The 12,851-nt window shown below is 36.8% G+C and overlaps 2 protein-coding genes across 2 annotated transcripts; one reads left to right on the forward strand and one right to left on the reverse strand.

Annotated features, from left to right (window-relative positions):
- Nucleotides 1–4,308: 4,308 nt before the first annotated feature.
- Nucleotides 4,309–5,960, forward strand: LOC133794945 (uncharacterized). The gene is made up of 4 exons (XM_062232385.1): nucleotides 4,309–4,753; nucleotides 4,818–5,062; nucleotides 5,143–5,648; nucleotides 5,730–5,960. Exons 1-4 carry the CDS (start codon nucleotides 4,309–4,311, stop codon nucleotides 5,869–5,871), a joined length of 1,338 nt encoding a protein of 445 aa, XP_062088369.1. The 3' UTR covers nucleotides 5,872–5,960.
- Nucleotides 5,961–6,105: 145 nt separating this feature from the next.
- Nucleotides 6,106–7,436, reverse strand: LOC133794946 (uncharacterized). The gene is made up of 2 exons (XM_062232386.1): nucleotides 6,853–7,436; nucleotides 6,106–6,769 (listed from the first exon to the last, which is right to left on the reverse strand). Exons 1-2 carry the CDS (start codon nucleotides 7,434–7,436, stop codon nucleotides 6,106–6,108), a joined length of 1,248 nt encoding a protein of 415 aa, XP_062088370.1.
- Between the last annotated feature and the right edge of the window lie 5,415 nt (nucleotides 7,437–12,851).

Raw genomic sequence — 12,851 nt, forward strand, 5'->3', positions numbered from 1 at the left:
GATAACTCGAGCTTGAACACGGGTTTTTCCATGTCAATTGAAGCCCTAAACTGAGGAAGCTCTGGCAGCTTGGTTTTTCTGTACATTTTGTTTGGTTTGTGGATCCCCTCAATCTCCTCATCATTCTCATCTTCATCCTTACTTGAACTATCTTGTGGAACAAAGTCACTGTCAGAATCTTGTATACCCACATCTCCTATGTCAATGTTTATAGGCTTTTTCCCTAATCCTTTCAAGTGGTTTTCAACTGCCTCCCCCACATCTAAGTCATCTTCACTTTGTGCATACTCTGGATCTACATCATAATCGTTGTCTTCACTTGAGTGTTCATTTTCAGTCGCATTTTGCTCATCCAAACACAGGCCCAGATTTGGTCACATCCTCATCCAAAACAGGCCCATGTTTAGTCTTATCCTCATCCAAAACAAGCCCAGATTCAGTGACATCCTCATCCAAACCAGGCCCACTTACATCTCCCAAACCAAGCCCATCCAAACCAGGCTTACTCCCACATGCATCTTCATTCAATATAGCCCCATTAGATTGTGTTGCTATTTCCTCACCTAAATCTGTTTCAACATCTCCATTCACATTAACCTGAGTATCATTTTCAGCACCTAAAACAGTTTCAACATCATCATTCACCCCATTTCTGGCATCATTTTGAGCACCTAAATCAATTTCAACATTCTCATTCACACCAGTTACTACTGAAGCTTGAGTTTCAGTCACTTCTTGTTGACAAAAAAAAAACATTCCACAACATTGCATCTCTTCACACAACCCCCAATCTTCTCAAGTAAAACTACATCACTAGTTACACATTCCATTAACACACTATCTTCCCACTTAAAATAAAAAGCAATCTCCTCTGGAATTGTGAAACCTAAATCTTTAGCAATCCCATATAGCTCAAACATGCTCATGTTATCCACATCTTGGAAATGTATTAAATTAGTAACCCCACCAAGGTAGGTTGTAATGTTACCTACATGCTTGAGTTGTCCACTGTGACACACCTTTAGAGTGAAGATTCATGAATTTGGGTCTGCAAAATACAACATTTAATGTGACAATTTTAGATAAAAAAAACATTTAATGTGACAATTACTGAATAACTAAATTTTGGGTGGTCCCAAAATATGCTTTCAAACTTGCTTTTAGTACTTGTTATCAAGCAAAGTCAAACACACACACGCACCAATACACAACAGACCCCACGCACCCCACACACCCCAATCGACATAACAAACCACTACTGAAAACTCCAAAAACACTATCTAAGATTCCTTTGACCAAACCCATTTTGTACAACCAAAAAAACCTCATTTTGTGAGGACAAAGCTCTGCAATATTCATTCTTTCCTCTCCATCTTCTCCATCCCAAAAACTGACCCAATACAAAATAAAAAAGAATAAAAAGTAAACATTAAATACTCACCGTAAAAGGGAATCTTGTTCTCATTCCTACACTCCTTTGGGTGTCCTTTCTTTTTTCTTAATGCTCTGGTTTTCTTCTTCCCCATCACCGTCGACAGAGGCTTCAGATTCAATCCTTCAACTTCAGATTCAATCCTTCGGCTTCAGATTCACTCTTTCGAATTCGGTTTTCTTCACTCTCCAAAAAAAAAAAGCCCTAAAATTGCCCCCAAACTAATCAGATCGAAACACGAAAACCCCTTAGAGTCTTACTACCTTCCTTTGTTGTTCTCATGGTAGTTTCAATGACAGTAATGACGTGTAATGCCAAATAATCCTCTATATTACCACATCAGCCCATATATTGCCATATCTTGCAGCTTATCTTATGTGTTATGACACATCATCATAAATTGTAAAAAATCTAACAGAATGCCCATAAATTACTAACGTTAAAAGTTCGGGGGAATTTAAAATATCGCGAATCATTCGAGGAGCACTTTCATATAGAGGTCATAGTTTGGGGGGCAAAAATGCTATTTATTCTATAATATATATGATGGAACTATATATATATTAATGTATATATGTTCACTTATGTTTTTTATTAATCAAATTTGCATCTAGTATATTAAAGAAAAAAATTTATTTGTTAGTGTTCTCTTTTTTCCCTATTATACTCTACATTAAAATATTTTAAATAACTAAAATATTAAATATATTGGGATTTTGAAAGGGAAATTTTAGACAGTATGTGTAATAACATACTTAATTTTTTTTAAATGACACCATAAAATAATCTCTCATATATATGCCATTTTAAAATTTTGGACAAAAATACCCATATCAAGACCCCTCACCTTCTCTCTTCCCAGCCAAACCAAACTCTTTCCTCTTCCCAGCCAAACCAAATTCTTCCCTCTTCCCAGCCAAACTCTCTCATTTCTATCTCATTATTTTCTCTCGGGTCACATTCTCACCATCTCAGGCGAAGCTCTCTCTCTCCCCACAGTCGCCGTCGCCACCGTCTTCTCCATCTCCGGCCACGGTAAGGTAAGACATTCAGTTTTCATGTGTTTTTTTAAAAAAAAAAATTGAATCGTAATGTATAAATCGATGAAATGGGTTTGATTGTTAATCTTTATTTTGCAAAAAATGTAGCTTAAAATGGGTTTGATTCTATGTGCATTCTGCAAATTCTGCAAAAATTTTGTGGGTCGATGTTCTTTCGATTCCACATCGATGCTCCATCGATTCTCCATCGATGCTCCATCGATGACATACAGTGAGTAATCGATGCTCCATCGATGGTATATCGATGCCATGTCAATTCTTTCATAATCGATGCATAATCGATACTGAAGTATAATCGATGCCACATCGAGTCCATATCGATGCTGAACATATATGGCATCGATTCGACATCGATACACCATCGATACACCATCGAAAATAACATCTCAATTGGATGTTCGCATCAGCATCGACATGGCATCGATGAAGAATCGATGTGGACTCGAAAGGCTGCATCGATGCCATGTCGATGCTGATGCGAACATCCGATTGAGATGTTATTTTCGATGGTGTATCGATGTCGAATCGATGCCATATATGTTCAGCATCGATATGGACTCGATGTGGCATCGATGTGGCATCGATTATACTTCAGTATCGATTATGAAAGAATCGACATGGCATCGATATACCATCAATGGAGAATCGATGGAGCATCGATTACAACAAAAGATTGAGTATTTTTTATAAATTCAACTAATTCTTTTTTTTTTTTGGATATTTTGCAGATGCCACCCAAACGTATCCCACCACTTGAGATCCCTATGGAGGATCATTATGTCGGTCGTATGACCTATAGGGGTTCCGGGAGGTTAACAAAATTGAAGAAAAGATTTGAGGAGCATGGATTGTTGGGGAGGGTGAATGAGTCTGTTTTTGGACCATTCTTCACAGCCCCTCCCTTTTCGTTCTCTGGGGCATTGGTTCACACACTACTTTTGCGGAAGGTCAAGTCTCCGCGTGGTGATGAGGTGCACTTCTTGATGGGCCCAAACTTATGTAAGTTTGGGGTGCACGAGTTCGCCATTATCACCGGCCTGAGCTGCTCCTGTCCACCACTTGCCGTTGACATTGAACCTCACATTACTTCCTCCCGCCTAGTTGATACATATTTCAGTGTGGAACCCGAAAAAGACATTCGGTTCAGTATCTTGGAACGAGCTTTTAGTATGTGCGATGTACCTGATGATTTGTACAAGCTCAGTTTGGTTTACTTTGTGGAGGGGATACTATTGGGCGTTGAGAACGACAATGCTATTTGGCGAGATTCATTGTCGATGGTCGAGGATTTAGATTATTTTGAGAAGTATCCATGGGGATCCCTTTCATTCGATACAACTGTGAAACAATTCAATAGAGATATGAAAGCGATTGGTGGTACAATACCAGGTAAGAAGGCGAAGAAGATCATTGAGGCAGAGTCTTATAAGGGTTTTAAGGTGGAGGCAAAGTACACTTGCAAGGGGTATCCACCAGCCTTGCAATATTGGGCGTACGAGACGATTCTTGATTTACAGAAGGAACACGCCAAGCCCTGTGGATTCAAGTTCCCTAGGATGCTACAGTGGGAGAGCATAGGCCAGCCGAAGCATTTGCATTTGAAGGATGTACTTGCGAGGAGACATGTAAGTTATAAAACATTTAAATAATTCAAGAAATTTTGAATTATACTAATCAACTTATGTCATTTCTAATTTGATAGTTGTGTTTCCATTACAGTTGTCATGCATTTCTATCCTAAGGCCTCGAACAAATGAGCGAGACTTCTTTGATGCCGTATATCAGAGGACAGAGGGGGATGCTCCTAGGTATGCGATGCTGCAGAATATGATCCAGCCTGCACCAGAGGATGGAAGACCTTACGATCCTGAGGCAGAGGCTGTTGCGGTGGCTGAGATAGCCGTTGAGGCTGGCATATTTGTGGAGGATGCCCCGACAGAGTCTGCTCCAGATACTAGTACAGAACCTACTTCTGCTCCTGCTCCTGCTCCTGGGGCTTATGAGGAGGTGTTGGGTGAGATAGCCAGACTATCAGGTGTAGTGGACGATGTTAAGGCCACTCTAGGTATCGTCCTTAAAAATCAAGAAGTCATATTAGAGAAGCTGGCAACACTAGGTAGTATACCTACTCCTGCACCTACTCCTGCACATACTCATGCACCCACTCCAACAGATGATGTAGAGTACAACATTCTCCCCTCATGTTACGAGCCTTCTGTTGGAGAAGCCACACCTTCTCAGCCAGTGCAGACGGTCTTAGGTACGACTAATCCATGAGTTTCTTTTTGTTTTAAAAAGAATAGATACTAATTGCTCCTTTACAGGTAAGCGTACTAGACAGAGACCAGTAAGGTACGAGGACTATACTCCAGCAGCCAAGAAACCAAAGTTCAAGGACCCAGTTACGATCCTTCCTTTAAAGGTGTTGGATCAAGATATGTTGACAACTTTTAACCGATGGGTACTCGGTGAGATTGATAACAGCAGACCGAGGAAGTTGGAATGTTGTGATGGGACCCCTGTTTGGTTCTTGAAGTTGAAGGTGGCAAAAGAATGGTTGGCAGAAACTGTAAGTCTCTTATGTTTGTTAGAACATTTATCTCATTTTAACAATCCACTCTTCCTTAACGTTACTCTATTTATTTGCAGCATCTCGACGCTGCGAATTATCTTATACGGAGACGTCTTTTTGAGTTGCCGAAGACGTACCCCGTGAAAGCCACCGTACTTGATTCATCATTTGCACAATATATTCCTGCCAGATACGAGGAATTCAAGAAATATGGCAGGACTTACCAATGGGACTCGGACATTCTTGATTTCCTGAAAGGAGATGCCAAAAAGTACAAGAAGCCTTGGGGTGATTGCAACGAGGTCTACTTCCACTGGTGCATGGAAAATCGGCACTGGGTCCTTTGCGAAATAAATTTCGCTGATTGGATGATCACTGTATTTGACTCAGATCATTCTAACTTTAGCCATAATAAGTTGTCTGAGTTGATGGAGCCTTGGACTAGGATGCTTCCATCTTTACTCAACGCTTCTGGTATGTTTAAAGGACACCCCAAGTTAAAAATAGCTAGACCGAAGATCACCGTTCCAAACTTTGATTGGCGGCGCATGTCCACTGATATTGTCCCACAGTCTAGAACCAGGTAGACGTACTAAATTTAGATTTTCAATAATGTTCTCCTTTAATTTTCAATACACTCACAATAAAGATTTCTTGGTTTCAGCGGAGATTGCGGTGTATTCGCCATCAAACACTTGGAGTTCATTCTTGGAGACATTCCCTTATCATATGCCATCGAGGACAACATTCAGTACTTCAGGGATAAATTATGCATCGACATTTTTTATGAGAATGTGTACCCTTGATGTTAGAACATTTATTTTGATTTCGATGACACACAATAGTATATTTCTCCTTAGTATTGTATATAAAAAATGTCGTTTCGATTAACAAAGTCCATTAATACACAAATATAAAGAGTAACAAAGTCCATTAATACACAAATAAAAAGAGTAACAAAGTCCATCAATACACAAATAAAAAGAGTAACAAAGACCATTAGTACCCAAATAAAAAGTTTAACATTGATGCCATAAATTTCAAACACGAACTTTACAAGTTGCCCTATTATGGCCTAGACCTCCACAAGTGCTGCACTTGCGTGGAACAACCAATTTATCTCCATTGGAAGGATGGCGTTTCGTCTTAGGCCTACCTTGTTTTTTCTTTGGACGACCAACCAGGTTTTTCTGCACAGGTGTTCTCACTGTTATTGTCATAATGTCGTGTGGAACAATCCACTCTTCCTCGTTACCAGTAGGATATATAGATTCTATGTAAGAGGACCTCCATGTCTCAATTTTATAGTAATCTGAACACAACGAATAAAAGTTCACCCCTCGCTTAAGGGATCCAGATAGTGCATGAGCACATGGGATACCAATAATCTGAAACACGCCGCATGTGCATGTCTTATTCAGGAGGTCGACTTCACCATTCAGCTCACCATCTAACACATGGAACTCATGCCTCCCTATTGCATAAGGAATCAAGAATCGAGCTTTCTCAGCCATATCCACCAAATTTTTCTCATAGGTCGGTGCAAGAGTGGTAGTTGTCTTCTCGCTAGTTTCTCTCCTATTACAGAACCAGGACTGTAGTGTGAAGCGAATAAATTCGACGAATGTAGTTATCGGAAAGCTCCTAGCGTCCCGGGTCTTATTGTTGAAACTTTCAGCGTAATTGCTTGTCATTATATTATACCTAGTATCCAGGAAAACTAAAATTTAATAGTAACATACATTTAGAAGATTTCAAAAATTAAAATACAATTGACAATGACATACCTATTTCCAGGAAAGTAAGCACGGGACCACTTATCAAAACCCATTCCTTCTAGGTATTGAGCAATGGCTGGGTCTTTTGATTTGATTTTTTCGAAGTTAGCGTGGAACTCAAATTTCCTAAAAGCATATGCCGCATTATACATCAACACATGACAATGATCAGTCTTGAATTTAGCAACCACATTCATACTAATGTGGTGGTTGCAAGCACCGTGATAGGCATCGGGGAAAATAGTTTCCAAGGCATGCGTAATACTTGCATGCCTGTCAGATACAAACGCCAGGTCCTCGACTTCCCCAATCGCTTCTTTTAGCTTTGACATGAAATACTTCCAAGAATCATGATTCTCACTATCCACAATACCAAATGCAACTGGATATAGATGGTTATTTGCATCCAGTGCGACTGCACATAACATCTGCCCACCGTATTTTGTCTTTAAAAAGGTACCGTCCACACATAACACAGGACGACATGTACGAAACCCTCTTCTACTAACTCCGAGTGAGAAAAAGCAATATTTGAATCGATCTTCCTCAGTGACAAAATCTGTCAACGTCCCGGGATTTTTCTGTTGAAGCATGAACAGGTACGATGGTAACTTCTGGTAGGATGCTTCCAGTGTCCCTCTGACATAAGAAAGAGCCTTCTCTCGGCATCTCCAAGCTTTTCCATATGACAACTCAATGCCATAATCATTCTTAATGTCCTCTCTTATATTGTTTGCCATGTACGCATTCGATCTAGTCTGATATTTTTTCTTTATGCAATGACCAATAACCCAAGGTGCAGCTTGGCAATGGCCTTTATGTCGGAGGTCAAGTGAGCAAGTGTGTTTGTTGGTGAAACGAGTTATCTCGAACATATCAGATTTAGGAATTCTCTTCCCCCTCAATCTCCACCCACAATCAGGATCCTTGCAAGTGATATACCAAACTTCAGTACCTGACTTCTTCACCACAAACTCGAAGTTCTGCTTCATTGCATACAAGTGTGCCTTCGCCTTCAACTCTAACTTGTTCTCAAAAACTTTCCCAACTTCTATTACTCCACAACTCACCCCAGATAACGTGGGGATAACATAAGAGGGGCATGGGATATCTTCAGCAGTATACGCTGGAGAACTCCATCTATTTCCATCATCTTGTGTAGTTGGACGACTGCTCTCTGATCCAGCAGTCCTCCGTCCTTGGCTTTCTTGACGACTTGGCAATGGTCGTACATTTAAATTATCTACTTGAACCACATGTAGCACCGACAACTGATCCTCTGAGTTATCATCAGAACTACTGCACCCCTCAACTCTTTCATCATCATCACCAAAAAGGGCAACTGGATCGTCATTGACATAAGGCTCATACTCATACCCATCATCATGCGGGAGATTTGTTGGGGGAAAAAAGTTTCATTATGACTAGGACCTCCCATGCATACACTTGGCCCAGTAGCTGTTTGTGGAATAGCCGTGCATGATTGATTATGACTTTCCATATTAACACTCGCTCTAGGAGATGGATCAATAAGAGCAATGTTCTTTGCAATCGAACTAACGCATAAAGGAACCCGATGTTTTAAGGACTTTGAATTTTCAAGAATAAGAGCACTAACTCCTTCATCATCTGTGATTTCAATGGGATCTACACTAAAATCATTGCATGTAAACGACACTTCCAACTTTAAGTCAAACAATGACCTATCCACTTTCAACTTTGAATACAACTTCTCCAATAATTCTATGTAACCAACATCAATTGGTACATGTATTATAGTGTTCGAACCAGCTTTGAAATTCCATTTTTCTCCTTTCTGTTCCCAAACACCGTTGTAAGAAACAATTATATTAACTCTGGAACCTGCAAATTTACAAAAAAAAAAACATAAGAAAATTATAAAAATAAAGTGTAATCTATGAAGAATCGATGGTAAATCGATGCCTATGAAAATCTGTATTGTAGTTCAAAATCGATGCCACATTGATGACATTTCGATGCATCATCGATGCTGATGGTTGCCATTTCGATGTGATACCATTTCGATGCCACATCGATGCCTTACCGACGCTGAACCAAATAAACATATATGGCATCGATTCAACATCGATACCACCATCGATACCATATATATTTGCCTCAGTATCGATATGCCATATCGATACTGAGGCGAATTTCGACGTTAGTATCGATGGTGTATCGAAATGCCATCGATGCCATATGTGTTTATTTGGTTCAGCGTCGATGTTACATCGATGCCACATCGATGCCACATCGAGTCCATATCGAGTCCATATCGACGCTGAACCAAATCAACATATATGACATCGATGCAACATCGATACACCATCGATATTACATCGAAAATATCATCTAATTTAGATGTTCGCATTAGCATCGACATGGAATCGATGGGGAATCGATGGAGCATCGATGTACTATCGATTTTGGAAATCTCAGATCCGAAGAACAGTTCAAAAGTTGCAGAAAAAAATACAAAATCAACTGCGGAACAGTTCAAATCTAATATCTAACTATGGCATTTCATATTCATAAGTAAATTAATGAAATGATACTTACCCATGATTTTTTCTCTTAAAAACGCCAAGAAACTTCCAATCCGTTCCACCTCCGAGCTGTGAAAAAATGGCTGTAAATGAGGGATGAGAGAAAGAGATAGAGAGAGTGAAGTGTTAAATTTGAGTGAGGAGGGGAGGAGGGTATTTGTGTCCAAAATATAAGAGGGGGCATAATATGGGGAGAATTTTTATGTTGTCATTTAAAAAAAATTAAATATATTATGATGCATAAAGGGTAAAATTTCCCTTTTGAAATATAATATTAAAAAGCAATTCTTCACTAAAAAGTTATACACAAAACTTTATTTATTTAAATGAGTTATTTTAAAGATTTCGTTATTAATGTAATGTCTTTTTAATATCTCTTCTATATAATAAGTGTACATAACACAATTTTTTTGTTTTAACAATTTTTTAATTTTTTTTCGTTAATTTTAACGGAATATTCTTATATTTAATGGTAGATTGTAAACATGATTTAAAATTAAATTAAATTAAATAAATAATTAAACAAATTAAAATATGATATTTTTGAGATATTTTACAATAATAATTATTTAAAAATAATAAAACCATATATTTTATAAATTAAATAAAATTTAATTAAACTTAATATTATATTAAATATATAATATATAATCTTTAAATATTGATAAAAATCTATTTGTAAATCTATAGATATTCTAAACATTCTCTATTAATCTCATATTTTCTTTTACTCTAATTTTTTTTTTCTCTTATTCTCTCTAAATTCTTTCAATTTCAATTTTCAATGAATTCCAATTCATATATGCACCAAGGTGATGATGTGACACTCCAAAAACTCTTCAAACCACTCTATCTATTTTCTCCTTTAATCTAATTTGTTTTATTCATTTTATAGTTTATAATAATAATAAATATATATTTTTTAAATCTAAATGAGATATTTATAAGATATAATTATTTAAATATACATAAATATATATTTGTAAATCTATATATATTCTAAACATTCTCTATTAATCTCATATTTTCCTCTACTCTAATTTCTTTTCTTTTTTTCTCTTCTTCTCTCTAAATTCTTTCAATTTCAATTTTAAATGAATTCCAATTCATATCTCCAAATTTGATTGGTTTACATGTTAATAATGATAACACAATCCTCTCGGGTATTTATTCAATTATTAATGTTTGTTAATCTTTAAAGTTTTTATTTTAAATTATTGATCTTGAAATTCTAACATCTTCATCTTATTTTTTTTTTATCATGTTTTAGATGTTATCGGGTGTTTATGTTGTGTGAGTGATATTGAAATTGTTGGAGGTGGTTGGGAAAAAAGAGACGTCAAAGTTTTAACAAATTAGTAAGTATAAGTTAATCGATAAATCTTCAAATAGAATATGTAGCATCATTAATTGAAAGATTTTCCACTATCTCCAATGGTGTGGAAGCTATTGCGAGTTCTAATATATTTATATTTTTATTTAATTACTATTATTATTTAAAATGAATAAAAAATAATAAAATTGACACAACCATATTATTTTTTATCTGCTTAATTGTGGTTAATTAATTTACTATTATTATTTTAAATTTAAATAAGATATTAATTTTTTATTCATAATATAATATGTTCATATATATTTTTGTAGATGTTAGGGCTGATTTTGATATGTTTTTATTGTGACAGCTAGAATCTCATGATCCGCAGAGGGAAAGACCAGGTAAAAAACTGTGCAATCCCACATCGCTTGGGGAAGGTCAAGTGTGATGATTCTAAGACTGTGTAGGTATGTGACTACACAGTTGAAGACAACTTAAATTGATTAATGAGTACTACCTGTGCCAATGATAAGGTCATTTTTTGTATTAATATTTGTTAAGTTTTTCTATGCTTGGATGGTGTTATGATAGTGTTACACCCAGATTTCGAGCTATGTTAATTATGACCTCGAAAGTTGGATTCGCAAATAAGTGGACTCATAAAGTTGGAAACATGCTCCAGGATTGTATGTCGAGCTTGCAGGATATAGACGACCTCGAAGTATTCATGATCTCGAAAGATAGCTTCGGAAACACACTCATCTTCAGGGACGACTTCGGATCAGGGGTCCCGAGCTCGACGCACATACGATCTCGAAAGCCGTGTGGCCTCGGGAGATATTCTTAGCTCGATAGATGACGGGAAACCTGGGAGGCTAAAGCCTTAGAGATACGCGATAACCACCTTGAATATCTACAAGTGTTATAAATATGAGATGTAATCCTCATTTATTATTGTAAATCCCCTAGAATCGTGGGATATTATTTGGTCAGTTATACGTCTCCTGGTCTTCAGGGGACGTTTCCTTTTATATCTGAATATAGGCATTTAAAGCCATTTATTTTATTTATACAAAAAGAGTAACTACCCAAAATATGTGGGATAGTATTCTACAGCCTTCTCTATAAATAGAGAGGCCATGCATCATTGTAAAGGACCGAAATTCTGATCCTTGAGAGAAAACTCTGGAGAATTCTTTCTTGAAGAATTCCTAGAGATAATCTTGAGTTTAATAACAAAGACTCGTGGACTAGGCAGATTTAACTGCTGAACCACGTAAAAATCGTGTGTTTACATTGTTTTATTTCAATTGGCCATTATTAACTATTGTTTATGTGCTCTTCTTTCACTATTTGACGAAAAACGGCGTCAACAGATAGCATTTTTAGTAGTTTTAACTTAGTTTCGTGACTCTACAACATATTTTCTACATTGCATTTCATGATGATAAATCTGACATTTTGATGGCAAGTGTAGTTAAAATGAAGTTTTAGGAGTATTCCAGGTTTTCAGGATTGAAATGTTGAAGTGGCGGCAAAGTACAAGCTATCTATGGTCAAGAATTGAAGAAATTGAAGATAGGTCACGACTCATAAAATTCAGGTCGCGACACTTTAATTGGAATTGACATTTCAGTTTTTTCTATTCCAGACAGGCCGCTGCTCAGTTTTTTCAGGTCGCTGCCTGTGTGACCAATTTCAGCACAAATTTTATTCTAGGCCGCGGCACGCATTTTCCAGGCTGCAGCTTGCGACGTCGTTTTCAAATTTTTAATTAGTATTTAATTGAAACTATAAAAGATTATTAAGGTTAATTTTAGAGGAGGTTTTTATGACGGTTTAGGAGAGAAAAAAGACTCAGAAAGGGCTGGAGAGAAGACTACAACACTATTGTTCATCAATTTAGTTTCTTTTCTTCCCTTAATCTCTTTAATCTTAATTATAATTATGTTTGTGATTATGATTACTATTATGGAGTAGGTTCTTTTTAGGTTAACGGTTAATTCAAAACCCAAGACATTAATTTTTGATTGTTGATAATGAGTATTATTCTTTAATTTCTCTCAATATTAAATTGTTTCTATTTTTCCAATTGAATGTTATGAATTTTGTGATTTCTTGTT

This window comes from Humulus lupulus, chromosome 8 (assembly GCF_963169125.1).
Source record: "Humulus lupulus chromosome 8, drHumLupu1.1, whole genome shotgun sequence".
NCBI lineage: Eukaryota > Viridiplantae > Streptophyta > Magnoliopsida > Rosales > Cannabaceae > Humulus > Humulus lupulus.